This window comes from Podarcis cretensis (genome assembly GCF_951804945.1).
Source record: "Podarcis cretensis genome assembly, chromosome: 17".
NCBI lineage: Eukaryota > Metazoa > Chordata > Lepidosauria > Squamata > Lacertidae > Podarcis > Podarcis cretensis.
The window spans coordinates 27,132,779-27,153,592 of record NC_137187.1 but is presented as its reverse complement, the minus strand read 5'-3'; the positions used below and the strand labels follow the sequence as shown (position 1 = coordinate 27,153,592).

The 20,814-nt window shown below is 44.3% G+C and overlaps 1 protein-coding gene and 1 pseudogene across 4 annotated transcripts in view; one reads left to right on the top strand and one right to left on the bottom strand.

Moving 5' to 3' along the window:
* Nucleotides 1–10,301, bottom strand: part of CNTLN (centlein) — a 168,007-nt gene extending 157,706 nt beyond the window's left edge. For 2 of the 3 annotated variants that reach the window (XM_079959168.1, XM_079959169.1), the window contains exon 1: nt 10,140–10,299. In XM_079959168.1, the coding sequence (XP_079815294.1) occupies nt 10,140–10,259 (120 nt within the window). In that variant the 5' untranslated portion in view covers nt 10,260–10,299. Of the gene's footprint in view, nt 1–10,139 lie in introns of all 3 variants that reach the window. The other variant, XR_013834310.1, reaches the window with a different exon arrangement.
* A 1,437-nt stretch (nt 10,302–11,738) lies between these two features.
* LOC307206806 (PSME3-interacting protein-like) lies at nt 11,739–12,946 on the top strand (annotated as a pseudogene). Its single transcript has 2 exons — nt 11,739–12,110; nt 12,380–12,946. The product of its transcript is annotated as a PSME3-interacting protein-like (transcript).
* Nucleotides 12,947–20,814: the final 7,868 nt, after the last annotated feature.

The following is a 20,814-nucleotide window of genomic DNA, read 5'->3' as shown; positions in this document are numbered from 1 at the left end:
CATGATGCCTATACTTCTGAATACCAGTGGCTGGAAATCAAGCAAGGGGAGTATGCTGTTGAGCTCAGGCCCTGCTTACAGACCTCCTGTGGGCACCTGGTTGAACACCATGAGAACTTGCTGCTGGACTGGGTGGGCCACGGGCTATTCTTATGCAGCCAAGCTCCCATTGATGCACATTCTACTCACTTGTGACCGTGTATATCACGGCATCAGGAAATACTTCAAACCTGGAAATGGTGAGAGAGCTGGAGAGTCCTCGTAGCTCATGAGAAGACCCTCCCTGGAGCCCAAAGAGAACGTTGGTGAGGGCGGATGAAGCCCCAAAGAGACCAGAGGCACAGGGGAGCTTGTTTACGCTGCTCAGCCTCCCTGCCTAACAGATGATGTGCAGGGTAGTGCAACAGCAGCAGCAACAACTGCTTTCCCCCGCATCTTCCACCCTCCTGCCGGCCCCAGAGCTCCAATTCTAGTTGCACATATTTTTGGATACAGTATTTTTGATATGGATTGAAGAAAGTGTGGCAGAGAGGGCATTTAAAACATGCTTAGAGGGTGCTCCCAACTTTACGCAATTTCACTTATGTGCGTGGGGGCCCAGAACCTTACCCCTGTGTAAGTGGGAAGTGGCCTGTGTTTTGATTTGGTTTGGACAAAACACTAATCCATAGGTTGTAGTTTATCTGCACAAGGCTCACATACATTCAACTTCCCCATCTCCTCTCCGCCTTTGGCACAGCAGCAAGGACACCAGAACATAAGGAGTGCCCTGCTGGATCAGGTCATAGGCCCATTTAATCCAGAAAGCATCCTATTCTCAAAAGTGGCCCAAAAGAAGCTTGTGGGATGCTTTTACTTCTGTTGTGAATTAACAGTGGATTATTGTCATGTCGGGACGCTGGTGGCACCGTGGGTTAAACCACAGAGCCTAGGACTTGCCGATCAGAAGGTCGGCGGTTCGAATCCCTGTGACGGGGTGAGCTCCCGCTGCTCGGTCCCTGCTCCTGCCAACCTAGCAGTTCGAAAGCGCGTCAAAGTGCAAGTAGATAATTAGGTACCACTCCGGCGGGAAGGTAAATGGCGTTTCTGTGTGCTGCTCTGGTTCGCCAGAAGTGGCTTGGTCATGCTGGCCACATGACCCGGAAGCTGTACGCCGGCTCCCTCGGCCAATAAAGCGAGATGAGCGCCATAACCCCAGAGACGGCCACGACTGGACCTAATGGTCAGGGGTTCATTTACCTTTACCTTTATTGTCATGTCTGGATCAAAACTATGCTAAGTCTCTACCATAGCTTAGAGAAATATGTTACACCATGGTTTGAGGTGTCCCCCCCCCCCGCAAAAAAATATAATAGTTAAAATTAACCAAAGTTGCCCTAGTGCTTCCACACACTGGCAGGGCCTGCCCATATCTTGGGTCTTGGGTCTGCTAGCTATTAGCTGGGCTGACTCAGATTACGGCACTTACTGGGATATGTTTTGGGGTTGTCATTTTGTTTCTATTTTCTTGTTCACTTTAGCCATTAAGATAGGCTATAAGTTTTTGAATAAAGATGTGGATTGTACCCTCAATGAGTTACTGTTTCAGAGAACTCAGCATGAACAAATGAAACCTAGTGAAAAAATACATAGCATACCGAAACTACATACATCCCTATGGGTTAACACAGCTATCTTCTAGGTGAGCAAAACTTGAGAAATCAGGATTTCTGCATTTGATCACTGGCTCAGGGAACGGAGTAGATTCTAACGGTCAGAACATCCATCGGACTGATGGGAATCTTTTATTGTTCCTTGCTTCCTAATGATGCTCAGCATTTGCATAGTGTTCATCTGTCTGTAAATTTCAAAGCTGTTTTCAATGTAGAATTTCTATGAAATCCCAGGATACAGATAGCCTAGCCAAACATATATACTTGGCACATTCTTTTGAGAGTTGATGTGGCTAAATAGAGAAAATTTAACTGTTAAGCACTCTGTAGCTCACTGCAGTGTTGGAACATCATTTATCTGACAACTAATTCAAGAGGCAGAAAATCTGCATTAGGATCTATAGAGAGCCACAGCTTTGGTGATAAGCCACTGATAGAACCACTGATAAGCCTCATAGATCTCAATCCACTATAGCTGCAAAACCTAGGATCAAAGACAAGAATCACTTTAGGAACTATGTGAAACAATCCTACGTACTTAGATTGTGCTAAATGATAGGCGATATTCAATTGCGCAACAAACTTCTGCTCAAGCAAACAGGGCTTCCTTTTCCTTTTCCCCTCTTGTAGCACCCAAATTCTGCTCTAGAGCATTGGGGTACTTTCTGGATAGGGGAGAAAGCATCAATAGGAAGAGAGGGAGGGGAATGCCTTATAACCTTATAACAATAGGATTAGAAACTCAGAAAATAAGCTTGTATTGGCTTAACACTTCACAGAATTTTTTCAAGAATAAAATTGGGGACCGGTTGTCACACTGTGTATACCAACTTGTACTCCTTGGAGGAAAAGTGAAATTTAAAGACAAAACTCATTCCATCAATATGAGAAAGTCAGGTTAATAATTTGGGACTAACCCTTTCCTCACAAGTGTTGGAGAAAGCCACTTCTGTCCCACACCCTTCCAAGCATATAATTCCTTGAATAGGCTCAGAAATGACAAATGACAATATTCCACAGGTCTTGGCAACATACTGAAAATATCTGAAATACTAAGGAGAAGAAAAAGGAAATGGGAGGAACAGTCATGGTAAAAAAAAGTAGCTTTCAACTCTAAGGACCTTGGCCCTAACCAAATGAAAACTATTCAAAACCGATAATCGTGTTGTATATATCTGTATTTTGGGAGAAGAGGAATGAAGAAAAATATTGCAGGTGCTTTGCCACCGTCTGGCAAGTGACAATGGTGTACAGATAGAATAAGCTACTTCAAATTTCAACTAGCTTTTCATAAAAATGTTAAAGAATTATGAGCACTGAAGAGTTTATGATCTCACTGCTGAGGTGGTCCTTGTTGACATCAATTTTGTATCAAAGTTTCCATATTTTTAAAGCTTGCATTTGCAAACATGTAGCATCAAAGACAAATAACACTCCCAGTGGGTTCAGGCTTGATGTTCAGCTGTTTCAGAAAGAGAACATGCATGTTTCAGGGGATGGCTGAATATTCATCATTGTACAGAGCCTGAACACCAGGATCAATTTGTTTGTATTTAATCCATAATGCACTTTTTTTGAAGGCTACTGGTAGTGTACTAGTAACTAGCCCAATGGTTCCCACTTTTCAAAAAGCCAAGCCATGGACCTCCTACTTTTGAAAATGTTGATATTTCTATGGTAGTTTTTGTTATGTAAATGGTGTCACCATATCCTCCAACATGTCCCAAGGCAAAAGAGGGCCATGCATTTTCAGGGCCGTACACCTATGCAAGTCACATGACACCCACAAGAGCACAGTGCCAGTCCCAGGTTGGCCTAATAAAAGTATGCCCCTAAACATGTGTGTACAGTGGTACTTTGGTTTAAGAACAACTTGGATTAAGAACGCTGCAAACCCAGAAGTAGATGTTTTGGTTTGTGAACTTTGCCTTGGAAGCAGAACATGTTCCGCTTCCTGTTGAGTGTATTCCATTTGTAAATTGAGTCCCCGCTGCTATGGGAAAGCACGCATTGGTTTAAGAACACTTTGGTTTAAGAACGGACTTCTGGAATGGATTAAGTTTATAAACCAAGGTACCACTTTATAGGGTTGCAGCCTTAAGATACATGACACATATTTTAAAAATGAATAAATACTTGAGTAGATCAGAAGCATGTAAACCCTGAACATCTGAAGACTGTTGGATATGTCTAGCCAAATATTGTTTATTCTGGCAGGCAGCTGTGTATCTTCCCTATAGGAACAGGACTTGCTTCTTGAGATCTTTTAATGGGAGATGATGGGCACGAAGGTAAAAACTTCTGCATCCAAAGCATATGTTCTATCACTGAGCTGTGGTTGCTTTCCAGTATACCAGTTACAAGAAGACAAAGGTACAATAGCAGGATGTAAGGAAACAGGGAAATTATAGAAAGGTAAATCACATGTTTGCACATAGCCACTCATCTAGCTGCCTGTGAAGAATAAGTATATCCTTCAAACAACCATGCAGAAGCTTTTCTAAACCAGAATCGCGGCAAATAGCATGCCAAAAATTACTAATGAAAGCTTTTTGAAGGAGGCAGCATTGTATCTCTTATGGTCTTATCTGCAAGTCAGAGCTCAACGGATTATTTTCATCAGTCCTTACTGAAGATGCTGGAAGAGATTCCTACTTTTGAACAACCACTCCAATGAACTGTGTCAATTGGAGGTGACAAAGGAAGCTGGTTTAGAACTAAATGACAAGTTAAAAATAAGTCACCAGGGCTGGATGGCATTCACCCAAGAGTTCCTAAAGAGCTCATATGTGAAACTGCTGATCTTTTAACAAAAATATGCAACTTATCACTAAAATAAATCTTCTTAGAAAAGGACTGGAAGGTAGCCAATGCAGCATCAATTTTTTAAAAAGGATCCAGGGGGGATCCACATAATTACAGACCAGTCAGCCTAACATCTGTCCCAGATAAATTCGTAGAAAACAGGGGGTCCCCTAAGGATCTGTATTGGGACTGGTGCTATTTAACTTATTCATAAATGATCTGGAGTCAAGGGAGAACAGTAAAGTAGCCAGGTTTGCAGATGACACCAATTATTCAGGGTAGTACAGATACTGGAAAGTTTGAAAAAGGATTTCTCCAAACTGCTAGATTGGCCAACAAAATGGCAAATAAGACTGAAAAACAGTAAGTGCAAAAAGCGACGCACATAAATTCTGATGGCTGTGCATACCCAGAAAGTAGGTCTTTAAAGGCATAGCAGAAAGCTCACTGAAGGGGGCAAGTAAAAGTACTAGGAATTATTAGGATATGGGTTGAAAATAAACCATGAATCACAATGCTATCAGAGAATTGGAAAATATACCCAAAAAAAGACTTAGATGAAGGAGCCCCCAGTGGCACAATGGGTCAGTGTGTCTGGCTGTTAACCAGAAGGTTGGTGGTTTGAGCCCAACCAGGGACAGCTGTGGGCAGGATTCCTGCATTGCAGGGGTTGAACTAGATGGCCCTTGGGGTCCTTCCAACTCTACAATTCTATGAGGCCAGCTGAGGGGAGTGGCATAAATGCCACTGTGCTGTGAGAGAGGATGTGCCACTAGTGGACTTCTACAGATCGTAGGGAAGGACAAGGCAAGGCAGCCTAAGATTCAGAGGATCCAAAGACCCAACATTATCCTGACACATCCGCAAATCAGGCCGGGAGCTGACATAGTTAATTTTCCTCATACTGGTGGCAATTGGGAGAAAGGAGGAGAAAAAGAGAGGGGAGTAACTGGACAGCAGATTCAGGGAACACAAACACAAAAGAAGACTACATGCAATGCATAAATAATGTAAGGAATTCAATGACACACAATGAAGCAATAGCCACAAGATTGGCTTTTTTAATTCACAGATGCATCAATGGCTATTAGTCATGATAGCTTAAAACAGAAGCTGCATGTTCAGAGAAAGGTGACCTCTGCCTATGAAATAAAATAGGGGATGATCATCATCAAACACTGCATTTGAGATTCTTAGATGCATCTAGCTGCCCTTTGAGAATATGTTTCACCAGCTAGGATTTCTACTTCATCCAGCAAAGGAGTTATTACTGACTTGCAGTACCAGGCTGTCATAGGCAGCAATGTCACACATAATACCAGAAGGCATTTTACATACACCGCTAAAATAAAATGTGGAATTTAAACAACCATACAGAGAGCTTGCAATATGAAAGTGGTATCACATATTTGTATCAGGGAGCTAACATTAGGCTGAGTGAGATGGCAGGTGCAGGGAGCAGTGGTGAAAAGGTGGAGGCACAAGTCACATGTGCCACCTGGTCTGCCATGCGCCCCCTAAGCTAACCTGTCGTCCCATCATCAATACTTACTACAGTGGTACTTCAGGATGTGAACGGGGATCTGTTCCGGAGCCCCGTTCGCATCCTGAAAAGAACGTAAGACGTGACTGCGCGTCTGCACAGGTTGCGTTTCGCTGCTTCCACGCATGTGCATGACGTCATTCTGACCATCTGTGAATGAGCGAGCGGCAAAACCCAGAAGTAACACACTCCATTATTTCTGGGTCGCTGCGGAGCGCAACCCAAAAATACTTGTCCTGAAGCGTATTTATCCCGAGGTATGACTGTAATGAGGTTCCATACCTGTGATACGTGCATTTAATAATATTTAACTTTTTCAAGTTGCTCTAGCAGCATTCACATGTAACATTCACCAAGTGGTGGAGTATCTGTGTATATAACAGTGGTGGTGTACAAATCAGTCAGAAGACACTTGCACACAAGCGCAAGTGTAGAACACAGCACCTGTGTTCGGAATAATGTGTGAACAAGCCTTTTGTAATGTTCATATGCAGGGGAGTCAACAAGACTGCATGGGAATTTGCCTCGGTACTGGATTTTCTCAAGCAGTGGAACCAAAGCTGCAGACCAAAACGTACTTATGGCAGGCTTCTCAGCTTCCATATGAAAAATCATAAGACCCTTACGAAGAAAGAAGCTGTCACAATAACTACTTCTTGTTTCCCTTCCTTATAGTGTGTAGCTTGGCTTACCTGCCTGAGTCATCAGGGACCACAGTGGTACCTCCGGTTACAAACTTAATTTGCTCCGGAGGTTAATTCTTAACCCAAAACCGTTCTTAACCTGAGCTGCACTTTCACTAATGGGGCCTCCCACTGCCGCCGCATGACTTCTGCTCGCATCCTGGGGCAAAGTTCGCCACCAGGAGCGCCGGAATCGTGGAAAGAAGCTTTTATCACATTGATACCAAAATCGGAAGCTGAAAAGACACAACTTAGGAACTATCGTCCCATCTCTCTCCTAAATGTGGATTACAAAATATTTGCAGACATTTTGGCAAATAGACTTAAAAAGGTCCTAAATGAAGTAATTCATAAGGACCAGGCAGGCTTTCTCCCAGGCAGACATTTGTTTGCCAACACAAGGAACATTATTGACATTTTGGAACTCTTGCAAACAAATATAAACACAAAAGCAGTGTTAATTTTCATAGATGCGGAGAAGGCCTTTGACAACATCTCCTGGAAATTTATGAAGGGAAACTTAGAAGGGATGGGAGTGGGACGGGGTTTTGAAAATGGGATTGACGCAATATATTCAGAACAAAAGACTAAATTGATAGTTAACAATGTGGTTACAGAGGAGTTCAAAATCGAAAAAGGAACACGACAAGGCTGCCCTATCTCCCCTTTGCTTTTTATTTCGGTTCTGGAGGTGCTCTTGAATATGATTAGAGGGGACCGGTTGGTGGAAGGAATTCAGGTCGGAGCGAAACAATATAAACTTAAAGCTTTTGCAGATGACCTAGTTTTGACTCTGCAGGAGCCAGAATCAACAAGGCCTTTAAGAACCATATTGTCAGAAAAGCAGTGTTTAATGTCTGGACAAAATATAAAGACTTACTAGAAAATAAAACTCCAAGGTGGCTTTCACCTCTGGAAGCTAAGGCCCGGAAAAGACCCAATATGGAGGCCAAATGGCCAAAATATTGGGAAATATTAGAAAAAGATGGAGACAATTGGAATTTGCAGAGTTTGGAGAAAATAAGAGATAAAGTGCGAGACTGGTTACATTACGCTCAGATTAAAGAGGTTTTTAAAAATGACAAAAAGCTAGGGTTCCAGGTGGAGAAATCGAAATTGGAAACAGAACTGTTAGAACCCAGAACTAAGGTACTTTCAAGAATGTATAATTTGCTGTTAAAATGGAACACACAAGATGAAATGGTTAAATCGGCTATGATAAAGTGGGCACAGGACATTGGGTATAACATCATGTTTGAGGACTGGGAAAGGTTGTGGACCATTGGGTTGAACTTCACTGCATGTAATGCGTTGAAGGAAAATGTAATGAAAATGATATATAGATGGTACATGACCCCAGTTAAACTTGCCAAAATATACCATTTGTCTGATAACAAATGCTGGAAATGTAAAGGAAATGAAGGAACATTCTTTCACCTCTGGTGGACGTGCCCTAGAGGCTTTCTGGGAAATGATATATAATGAGTTGAAAAAGGTATTTAAGTATACCTTCTCCAAGAAACCAGAGGCCTTCCTTCTGGGTATTGTCGGCCAGAGGGTGACAAAGAAGGACAGAATTTTTTTCCTGTATGCAACAACAGCAGCAAGGATACTCGTCGCTAAGTATTGGAAAACCCAAGATCTACCCACACTGGAAGAATGGCAGATGCAACTGATGAACTACATGGAACTGGCTGAGATGACTGGCAGAATCCGAGACCTGGGAGAGGAGAAGGTTGAAGAAGATTGGAAGAAATTTAAGATTTATTTACAAAAGTACTGTAATTTGGTTGAATGTTAATAAGGATGCTAGATCATAAGTAATTGGCACCACTAAATTAGATGGAACTAGGAAGATAAGTGAGATTGAAGAAAATAACTTTTTGGAGAAGTGTTAGGTTATTTCTCAATTTATTTTTTCAATTTATGGAATACAAGAATGTAAACAAGATGATAAATTGCTGGCAAAAACCTACGGTGATGAAAGTGGGAGCGGGAGACATGAGGGAGTCCAAAGAAGCTATGAAGATATGTCATGATATAAGATATATTGTTTATTGTTTTTTCACTTGTATTTAAAAAATCTGAATAAATATTTATTAAAAAAAAAAAAAAGTTCGCCACCAGGAGCATCTACTTCCGGGTTAGTGGAGCTCGTTACCAGAAGCATTCGTAAGGAGGACAGTACGTAATCCGAGGTTCCACTGTATTTGCTCTGCATTCACTTTTTTGTTCTCCTGGCACAACTGATCCCTCTTCAGCGTGTGGCTCCTACGGCATGCCTGATGGGGCATGCCCAGGGTTCGAGCCCCACAAAGAGTGAAAGATTCCTGCAAAGATAACCCCTGGGGGTCCCTCCCCACTCTACAATTCTAGGACTCGTAAATTCTAGGAACAGGCAGAGGGCCTTCTGGGTAGTGGCGCCCTCCCACCAGATGTCAAGAAAATAAACAACTATCTGACTTTTAGAAGACATCTGAAAACAGCCCTGTTTAGGGAAGTTTATAATGTTTGATGTTTTATTCTGTTTAATATTCTGTTGGGAGCCGCCCAGAGTGGTTGGGGAAACCCAGACAGATAGGCGGGGTATAAATAATAAATTGTTATTATTGTTGTTATAATCTCCAGTCTGGAACGAACAAATTCAAAGGTTGGAGAGCTGTCGGTCAGGGATGCTTTAGCTGAGATTCCTGCCTGGTATTGGGGGGGGGGGGTTGGACTAGATGACCTCTGGGTAGATTTCCCCACTCTACAATTCTAGGACTCATAAATTCTATGACCAGACAGAGGGCCTTCTCGGTAGTGGCGCCTGCCCTGTTGAACGCCCTCCCATCAGATGTCAAGCAAATAAACAACTATCTGACTTTTAGAAGACACCTGAAGACTGCCCTATATTGGAAAGTTTTTTAATGTTTGATGTTTTATTGTGCTTTTAATTCTGCTGGGAGCCGCCCAGAGTGGTTGGGGAAACCCAGACTGATGGGCGGGGTATAAATAATGAACTGTTATTATTATTGTCGTTGTTGTTGTTGTTATCATACTCCAGTCTGGAGTGAACAAATTCAAAGGTTGGATGTCAGTCTGTCAAGGATGCTTTAGCTGAGATTCCTGCCTGGCACGGAGGGTGGGTTTGGACTGGATGACCTCTGGGGGCCCCTCCCCACTTCAGAACGCCATGATTCCGTGAATCTCCTTCTTTGGAGATTTTAAGCAGAGGTTGGATGGCCGTCTGTCAGGGATGCTTTAGCTGAGACTCCTGCCTGGTCGGGGGGCTGGGGTTGGACTGGATGACCTCTGGGGACCCCTCCCCACTCCACACAAAGCTGCGATATTTTCCCCTGCTGCCTACCTGCCTGCCTGCCGAGTGGATTATGTGTCTAGGAGTGAGGGAGGCCCTCCTCTCCCCCGGCCCCCGAGGCCCTGCGCCCCTTCCTCCTCCTCCGCCCCGGTACCCACCTGGCACTGGCTCAGCTCCTCCGTCAGGCCCCGCACTTCTTCCTCCAGGGCCAAGACCCGCGATGCCGCGGACGCGGCGGGAGCTGGACTCTTCCTCCCCCCTTTGGAAGAAGAAGCCATGCTGAGGAGAAAACCCTTCCTGGGGAGGGAAGCGGCAGTTGGGGGGGGGAGGCTACAAAGATGAACCTTCGCCTCGCGCGCCACTGAAAATCGAAAGCGCGCCTGCGAACCAATGAGACGAAGGGCTCCGTCGAAGCCCCGCCTCCTCCTCGTTGTCGTCGTCCCGCCTCCCTCTCGCGTCCTTCTGCTCGCTTTTGCTTGCTTTCGAAATGTGTTTCTCCAGAGAGAGAGGGAGGGAGGGTGGGCGGCGATAGGAACCACAGCAAAAAGCACGCCGCGTCCCGCACCGCCCGTTTAACGGCTGCTGAGCGGGGATTGGGGGGAGCGGAAGGGGGAAGTGCTTTCTCTCTTTTTTTAATGTCCCTGCGTCGCTATAGCGCATGCGCAAGTTTTCGCGCCTCAGACTCCCGCTCTTTTTCCTATGCCTCTCCTCAGTCTGTGCTTTCGCCGCTTCTGTTGCCTGTGAAGAGATACTTGGGACAGAATATTTTTTTTGGTGTTCTGTTTGGAAATAAGCCCAATTTACACTAAGAAGGATTTGGGAAAAAAGTTGTTATATTCTATTAAATTTCAAAAACTTTCACACATACACCCAAAAATGTAATAAATTTTCCTTTGGTTCTTTTTCGACTTCCCCTCCTGTGTTGTTTTTAATTTCCTCCCCCTTGAACAATTCGTTATCTCAGAGCTTTCCAAACAGTGTTACTAGGTGTGTCCCCACACATTTCAATATTACAATTTATGCCTATGTCCATATCTCTTATAAGGGGTTAGTTTATAACCTCCAGTTGGCTTGTAAAACCTGAAATGCTGCGTGTCTAAAAAGTCTGTCAAAAACGTGAAAAGTTTGGAAAACTGCCTTACCTGCTGGATAAGGTATATCTGCATATACACACTGGGGTTATAACTTTTAGACTTTTTTTTTTTTTAAAAAAAGGCCTGATTTCCAGTATCATAAAGGGGTGAACTTTTGCTTAGAAACACTGAAAGGGTGGCTAGTTCTCCTCAGCTATGAAAAAAGGTCACCCTGAAATGAAAAGTCAAACTCACCCTATGTGTAACATTACAGTGGTACCTCTGGTTACGTACTTAATTCGTTCTGGAGGTCCGTACTTAATAATAATAATAATAATAATAATAATAATTTTTTATTTATACCCCGCCCTCCCCAGCCAAGGCTGGGCTCAGAGCGGCTTACAAGCAATAATAAAAACAAGATGAATGATTACAACTTAAAAACAAAAATAAAATACAACATTAAAATAATGGAACATTAAAATCTGAAACTGTTCTTAACCTGAAGCACCACTTTAGCTAATGGGGCCTCTTGCTGCTGCTGCGCCACCGCTGCACAATTTCTGTCCTCATCCTGAAGCAAAGTTCTTAACCCGAGGTACTATTTCTGGGTTAGCGGAGTCTGTAACCTGAAGCGTATGTAACCCGAGGTAGCACTGTACTCATAAATGTTTTCACTTGAAGGCCCCGCTGGAGGGGTCCATGGCAGAGAGGCTGCTCCATCATGGATGGAGGAGAAGGTAGTGCCGACCTCGTGATTAACAAAAGGTTTGTGTCTGAAGCGGAGATAGGCAAAGGCAGGAAGAATGGGAGAAGGTTCGGAAATCCGAAGACCCTGAAGAATGCCCTGAGGAGGTGTACAACCCCCAATCGCTCTACAAAAGGCTCCAGGAGCAGAAGGACAAGAAGCAGCAGGAGCTTGAGGAGCAGTTCAAGTTCAAAAACATGGTCAGAGGCCTAGACAAAGAGGAGACCAAGTTTCTCGATGAGGTTTCTCGGCAGCAAGCATTAATAGAGAAGCAGCAGCGAGAAAAGGATCTCAAGGAGCTGAATGAGTACTGTTATGTACTGAAGTTCTCACCCTGGGCCAGCAGGGCAATACTGTAGATAGTTTTCACTCAGGTCTGCATATGCAAATAAGGAATTAGAAGTGACGTTCAGTGATTGGATATGTACAGAGAGTTGTTACTGTTGCTTTGTAGTTGAGCTCTATATAAGCAGGTTGGCTAAACCCTTCAGCCCAGTTCTGTTCTGGCCTGTGAATAAACAAGAGATGTTTGAAGAATCACTGTGTCGTCTGATATGTTCGCCCACAACTTAACAAGTACAGAAGCACTTTGTCAAAGGTGGGGGTCAGTGCCGACCTGAAGAAGGAAGCAGACAAAGAACTGCTGGTGAAATCAGCAGAAAACAAGAGCAAGTTCTCATAGGCAAAGCTGTTGGCTGGAGCTGTGAAACGTCGGAGTTCAGAAGGTGCCAACAGTGTGAAAAGACTGAAACTCGATCCAGATCCTGACCATGACAAGACTCCAGAAAAGCCGCCCTGCGTTCCTCTGAGCAGCGGCTCCATGAGCAGCTCTGCCCTCCACTGGCTGCCATCTGCATTGAGATCCTGCCGGGCCTCGGGGCCTACTCTGGGAGCAGTGACTCAGAGTCCAGCTCAGGCAGCGAAGGGACCATCAACTCCACCAGGAAGATCGTCTCTCTGTGTTTTGGGGAAGCAACTTCTTTGATGCTCTGCTGTAGGCGTCTCCCCAGCCCCTTAGAAGCATAGGTAGGGATGCTCGTCATTTCTCTATTTCCATCCCAACTGTCCCCTAGACTCGCAACTTCTGTTCTCCTGTCTCTTTTATTTTCCAGAGAATACCAAAATAATGTACTGAATCAGTCTTGGTGCGTGTCTCGCTTCATATCCCCTGTCCTTCTCTCCGCTCTAAGACTTGTGTTCAGTTTGGGAGGGAGTACAGATTAGGGGCATAGCTGTCAACTTTCAGATTTGAAAATAAGGGATCAGCAGCCTCACCTGTCCCGGGGACAGTCTATGGGATATCTAACAATCTGGGATAGCAGTGGGAAACGGCGCTGGAATAAGGGAATTTCCCACAAAAAAGGGGAGGTTGACATCTATGATTGGGGGAGACATACATCTTCAATATCCATAAAATCTAGAAAAGTATCCATTGTACCAACGGCAACAAAAGACTTGAGGCTTCTGAGGTTTACAGATGAGGACAGGAAATTCCTTGTATTTTTAAAAAGATTCCATGAATGAAAAGATTGTTTGCTGGGGGTGTTCCGAGCTGGTTTTACAAAGAAGCATTTTTAGGGTGTAGCTGTCTGGCAGGTGCTGACATATGGGTTGGATCTCTCTCTCTCTTTAGTTTTTAAGTATTGGTTTTGTTGTGGGGAGAATGCAAAATCGAGCAGATGGTAATGTGGATTGTCACGACACTGTAACAATGTTTTAGTGTTGCATCTGATTAAAGAACTCCTAAAAAAATAAGTATTTTCACTTTAAAAAACTTTAGGGAACTGTTCAGCTACCTGGAAGTTCCTAAAATATTTGAGGAATTTAATATTTGATGAATTATTGCATTTTAATATTTTGCTGGAAGAAGCGTGGTTGGGGAAACCCAGCCAGATGGCTGGGGTTATAAATAATATGTGTTGTTGCTATTGTTGTTATACTGTTTAGAATGTTTTAGAAAAATCCAAATATTGGTATTGGGAAAGAGTGTGCCATCCAAGTGATCCAACTCTCCACTATGACCTGTCCATCTTGGGTGGCCCTGCACGGCATAGCTCATAGCTTCTCTGAGTTATTCAAGCCCCTTCGCCACGGCAAGGCAGTGATCCATGAAGGGGCCATAGCTCCATACCTTCCATCATTTATCCAATGAAATTAGGGACGATCTATTCCATAATACTAATGGTGGTGATGATGATTTTATTATTTATACTCCTTTTAAAGCCATCCAAGTTGGTGGCCATCATTTGCACTTCCCAAAGCAGCATTTGCTCTTAGCGTTCAAAATGGAGTAGGAACTAGTAAAGACGCAAGAGCCATTTTCTGAATAAGAAGGGCAATGCTTTGTCAACCTGATAGGTACAAACTGGAATTAAGTGTGTGTGCCGGCAGCGTTCCCCGCTTAACTCTGTGAGGCTTTTGAGTAGGGTTGCATGGCACTCACAGGATCTTGCCTTGTAATCTTAATGCTTCCAAAAAAAACTGACCTAGGTAATAAATAAATACCGTTGCAACAGATAGATGATGACCTGCCAGGGAACATGTTTTCCAAGGTCATGCCTCCAGTTCATGGTTACATAGAGATTTCGCAGATTTTGTGCATCAGCATTCTGTCTACTAGACAACATTTGTGTGAAGTTAGCTCAATATCTACCTTACAGTTACTTCAAAATGCGTTCATGAGGGACATAAAGGTGTATGGGAACAACATTTTAGGACAAAGAAGAGCTGTTTCGGTAGTTTTGAAAAAGAGAAGGTTTAGAGCAGAGGTGGACTTTAAACCATTTGTGGTCTGAGGTCCATAACTGGACCTCCACTCCATGTTTTATAGGCCACCCACTCAGCTGTGATATAAAAGAGAAAGTGCTCTTGTGTTCAGGAGAAAGCAACCAGATTCCAGACACACACCCTCCGCTACTGCTGTTGTGATTTTTATGGACCTTCATGAAATTTAATTGCATGCCCTTGGTGTATGCCAGAATTCAGAAAACGAAGTTAAATTTAGACAAGACTACTATTATGCTTGATAATAGGAGGCTGTTTTCATAATGGCTGCAACCTGAAATACATTTTAGTAAAGCTGCACAGGCAAGGCATAAGGATGTTTCAAGTTACAGCCTCCAACCTTGGCAAGGCTTCACAATCTTTAAACTAGTCTGCAAGGCTCGTTCCAACATTCAGCTCTGAAGGGAATGCAAGTCTCTGTAGCCTTCAATGATTATTGTCCTACATTCCAGACATAAGAGCAGGAAGAAATGGTTACAAATGAAAGTGTCGTGGAATGGTCAATAAACCACACAAGGCGGCTGGGCTGGAAGGAAAGAGGAAGATAAGTTGTTATTAGTCACTTCTAGATCAAAGTCTGGTGGTACCTCCCCATCCTACATACTTGTCATTAATACAAAGCCTGGAGGGAGTCCATCAGCTGGAGGTAATTAAATGGAGGAAACAAATATCACAACTGGACTGTCCTAGCAAAAGTATTTGTGTTTAAATGATCCAAAGGAGAGTAGGACAGAGTTTGGGAAGTGCTGTTTATTTGCATTTTAAACACAGTCAAGCTTAAAAAGAGGGTGAGGTTTGACCCTGCACAGGATGTGTAGGCTGTCACAAAAAAATAAAAATGAGAATGTTACCTGCTAGGGAAAGGATTGGTCGGGAAGTGGAACAAATTAGATTACTGTTCTCTGAGGAGTCAAAAGTACATGGCCACCCAAAAGAACAATGCTCTTCTTAACCTAAGGCGTGTACTTGGAAGGGACAGCAAAGTCCACGGCCACCCAGGCTTGATGCATTGTGCAGAGGACACCCCTAAGATCTGCCCTGCCCTTAGGGATGCCAGCTGAGAATGCACACCCACGCGTCACACCCTCACTATCCCCTTCTCGGGGGACTAACAGAATTCAGAACACACAATCCATAGAGATCCACAGCCCCCCACATGGATGCAAGCACACAAAAGTAGTGTGTTCCTACCGTATGAACATTAGGATGGTAGCCAAGTTCTACACACTTGAGAGCTGCTGTGTACAAACTGACCTTCTCAAGCACAGTCAGATTCTTTAATAAATTTGGTGCCACATCTGTACACATGCTTGGGGCCAAAGCATATGTGATGTAGGACATCCATGATCACCCACTTTTTTTGCTTTCATTAATTAGCACATCCCCACAACCGCTTTGAATAATGGGGAAATTGCCCCGATGGGTACAGTGTCTTAATCTGAATTCTTTTCCCAAACTAAATCATCCCACATCACCACAAAACTGCTGTTGGCTATGGGAAATCCTGATCAGGATGCATAACATACAAATATATGCAGTTGCACATTGTGTACATAATCAAAGATTAAGACGTACCCCCATATCTTACAACTGAACTGTTTTTCTATTCCTTATAAGTGAAACTGTGGCTGCAATAAATTTCTGCCATACCTTGATTAAAAGTAGGACAATCACAGATCAAGCACAATTGCCTTGGGGACCACATATACCAGTTCACCATTCTTGGCTTAGATTATATCAAGGCATACAGATATACAACCTAATGCACGATACAGGATGGGGTCGTTTTAGCCAAACCATGTCCACCTGCCCGTCATATGGGCAAGTAAAAACGTGTCTGGACTGGGCCAAAAGGCATGATTTTAAAGCAGGGCTCTTTGCAACTCCAAGCCCCGCTGTGCAGTTCCAATAAGTTCCAACAATTGTCAGGGCTTCCAAGCACAGTGTAACTTAGCATCATTGTGATGTCAGGTGATGGGAGCCCTGCCCACCTGTTAGATTTGGCCCGCAGAGTCAGAGGCTCCAGCTTGCAAGGATGACTGGGGGTGGGGAGGATGTTGCGTGCATGGCAACCTCATGTCACGTATGTGAGCAGCATGCTTCCCCCCCCCCCTAAGCTGAGCAGAAGTCTCTAGGAAGGAGGTGTCAGGGCTCTAACAGGATGCTGGAGCCCTCCTGTCTACTTCCCAAAGTTGGGTGGACTTTGGGAAGGTGGCAGAAGAGCTCTTGAACCCATTGAAGAATCCCTAAGCTGGGCAGGCAGATGCTTCCCAGGCTTTGGGAAGAAGGCACCAGGCTTTAATACTTTAATACTCTAATTTACTGGGAACATTTAGGGGACTAGCTTAGTCCCCCTAGTCCACTGATTGCACTCCACTGTGTGGAGTGTAGGGGGAGATTAGGATTTGGCCCATCAGCCAGATCCACTTCCACACTTCATACTAACAACTTTCCACGCAGGAAGACTATCATAACAGGGCTCGTCTGACACGAGAACAGAGAGACAGAAATACACTTACTGTATTTAGGATCACCCACTGAAGCTGAATCAAACATCACAATGACATTAGTAAGGTGAACCTCAAGTTACTTTTGCTTCCCCTTTGATACTACTATTACACTTGAAGTATAACCCACATATTTCACCCATTTTGAGAAATTTACAGGAAACCATAGAAAAGATTTGCGAGTCTCATTTCACACATTATAAGAGAAGTGCTTATACCACATCTAAAGCATTGGCCACTCTGTCCTTCATATAAAATTGTCACAGTTTATCCAGCTCAGATTTATGGATTATGGGGAGGTGACCCTGTAGATCTTTTTCTCTGCATTGCATATCAAGTTATTTATTTAAATACAATCTTAATTAAAATTATGTTTTACAGGTAGCAGGGGTTGTGCCCCCAAAGATCTTTGCCAAGCTGATTTGGAATTGGTTTATCTATATATTTTTTTAAGTGCTGCTTCCACAAATTTAAATCCTTCCAGTATATTTAACGTGACCCCTTTTAATTAAATCTGACCAGTTTAAAGCTGCTTTAGATGAGCCAGCAAAATGCTATTTTTGTTTTGCTGGCATTGTTCTACTAGTAGCTCTGAGTTACAGGGAAGCTACTTTATATTGCTGTTTCTCAGCTGCTAACACAGTTCCCCAAAGCAGTGCTTGCTATAAATTCCCCACCTCTGGGGAATATACAAGAGAGATACTGTACATTGCATTCCAGGGTGGTACTGCGCAGTCAGCCCAACCTGAACTCTCTGTGCAGCCCGAACTCCATCATCACAGTGGGACTTACATGACTCAGTCCAGCGAGGTAGGGCTAGTTTTTATTGGCAGCAGCGTAAAGCAGAAATGTTCCAACTTTCCTGTCCTACTGTGCCTGAGCTCAGATAGAGTTAACAAAGTGCGAGCCGTATAACTGTTGATTCAAGTGTTTAAGCCACACTGGACTGCTTCTAAAATACAGTATGTGTAATATATGAACTTATTGGGGTGTTAACACTTCAAAAGGAATACTTAAACTCCAATCACAGAGGAACACGGGCAAAGAAATTCACACACAGGGCTTCCATAGACAGCAATGAAATACACTCACAACAGAGCAGGATACATAATGGGGCAGGGGGCAGGGTAGGGGATGTTTGCCTTAATCCTAAAAACATGGGCTTCAGTCCAGATCTCTGCAGGTGCTTCATTGCACTTACAAAGCTCCAATATTATTATGTCAGGGATACTACAGTCTCAGGCTGCAACAGATAAGCCATTTATTTCACAGTCATACTATTAATATCAGTTCAACCACAGATGGATCTCTGCTGGTAGAGATACTGTTAAAATGTCAAACATAGGGTAGTAGCGGGATGGATCCAGGGATGCCTTTCTGCCAAGAGCAGGATCTTTGCATTCCCAGGTGGGAATCCAATCCACCAAAGGAAATAAAGGAAACAATTTTCACAGATTTCCCCCTGCAGGTCCCTGTATCACCTCCCACACTGTTCTGGGGGGTCTCCAGACCCTCTGGAGTAGCTTTTCAGGGGCCTGCCAGGGGAAACAGGAGCCTGGGAAAATGACCTCCCGCAATTCTGCCTGCAAATGCATTTCATGAGCAGAATTCCATACCCTCCAACATGAAAACAGGGGCGTCCTAAGGGAAAGCGAAAGGGACGCGGGTGGCGCTGTGGATTAAACTACAGAGCCTAGGACTTGCTGATATGAAGGTCGGCGGTTCGAATCCCTGTGACGGGGTGAGCTCCCGTTGCTCGGTCCCTGCTCCTGCCAACCTAGCAGTTCGAAAGCACGTCAAAGTGGAAGTAGATAAATAGGTACCGCTCCGGCGGGAAGGTAACCGGCATTTCTGTGCACTGCTCTGGTTCACCAGAAGCGGCTTAGTCATGCTGGCTACATGACCCGGAAGCTGTACGCCGGCTCCCTCGATCAATAAAGCGATATGAGCGGCGCAACCCCAGAGTTGGTCACGACTGGACCTAATGGTCAGGAGTCCCTTTACCTTTTTAAGGAAAAGCGAGACATTCCAAGATTAAACTCAGAAACCAGGATGGCATCTGTAAATCCGGGACTGTCCCTGGAAAATAGGGACACTGGGGGGTCTGGACTTCAGTCATTTCGGAAGGGGGACCAGGGATGTCATCTCCCCCCTTTGACCTTCCTGGAGCAGAGAGCCTATGGGGGGCTGGGAGTGAGGGACTTTGATCAGCCAAACAGAAGACAGCAGCAACTGAGCAGGAGGGTGCAGCCTTCTCATCTTGAACCAGATGCTGCTCTCTCAGGTGGCAGCAGACCCAGCCACCCTGACAGAGCATCCATTTGCAATCTTGATATCCCCACAAGCTTGGTGGGAAAGTGGGGGACATCTTTGGCACTTCGCTTCATTTCTGAAGTACTTGCCCTGCTCCTGAACTCCTGAATCATGACTCCTGGGCACTGTGTCTGCTGCAGGGCCTACACTGTTACTTGGCTGAATAAAGATCTCTTTCTTGCTTACAAGTAAAAGCTTCTGTCTGCGTGTTTTGGATGGGAGCCAGTCCAGCAGGGACGTCAGAGAGCAGGGCTAGCTCAGGGGTGGGATGTTAAGAGCAGGGCCAGGAACGCAGTCCTGCTTCACCTGACAGTTTTTGTGTGTGCAAAACATAAATGGGGTTTCTCCATCTCTGTGCTTAATAATAGATATGAAGGTTTGCATCTCAGGCTATGGAGAATACAGCCATTCTAATCACAGTGATTCTGGGAGGCTGACTAGGGGCAACCCTTAGTTGTAGTGATTAGCATTTTTGTTGAAACATCTGCCTCTCTAGCAATGTGCTTGTTCTCCTTTTCCAGAATAGCAAGGAACATAAGTTAAGGATGAAAAGTCTAATGCTAAGAGACAACAAGAGAGAAACCCCAACAGTAATGGGAGGGTGTTTTGCCAAGGCTAGAGAAGTAATTCCCTCATAATTCACTGCAAGAACACTGCTAATGTGTCATGATTCATTCAATAATTCAAGTTCCTTTGGCCCCATAGCCTCAATGCAGATTACTCTCTCTGAGTAGAGGGAAGGCCAAAACAGTAAACTGGGGACGGGAAGTTCAGACACATCCCTGCATTGAGTGTGATGGGGTTGTTCTGTGCTCTGGATGAAGAGATGCAGCAGAATTGCAAGTTCATGGAGGAGGCTGCCTGTTGAAACTCTGAATGCTGCTATGTGCTTGCCTTCTGCATGCCCACAGACCCTCCAAGTGTTCCTCTTTTCCATGGACAGTCCTGGATTTACAGACGCCATCCTGGTTTCTGATTTGATCCTCGAATCTCCCGCTTTCCCTTAGCCTTAGGAGGAACGGTTGAGGGAGCTGGGTATGTTTAGCCTGGAAAAGAGGAGACTGAGAGGAGATATATGAGAGCCATCTTCAGATACCTCTAGGGCTGTCACATGGAAGAGGGAGCAAGCTTGTTTTCTCCTCCTCTGGATTCAAACCAATGGCTTCAAGTTACAAGAAAGGATATTCCAACTGAATATTCGGGGAAAAACTTTTTGAGAGTAAGAGCTGTACGGCAGTGGAACAGACTCCCTCAGGAGGTTTTTAAGGAGAGGTTGGAAGGCCATCTGTCATGGATGCTCTAGCTGAGGTTCCTGCATCGCACAGGGTTGGACTAAATGAACCTTGAGGTCCCTTGCAACTCTGTAATTCTATGTCTTTTTTGGCACCATGCAAATATATTTTCTACT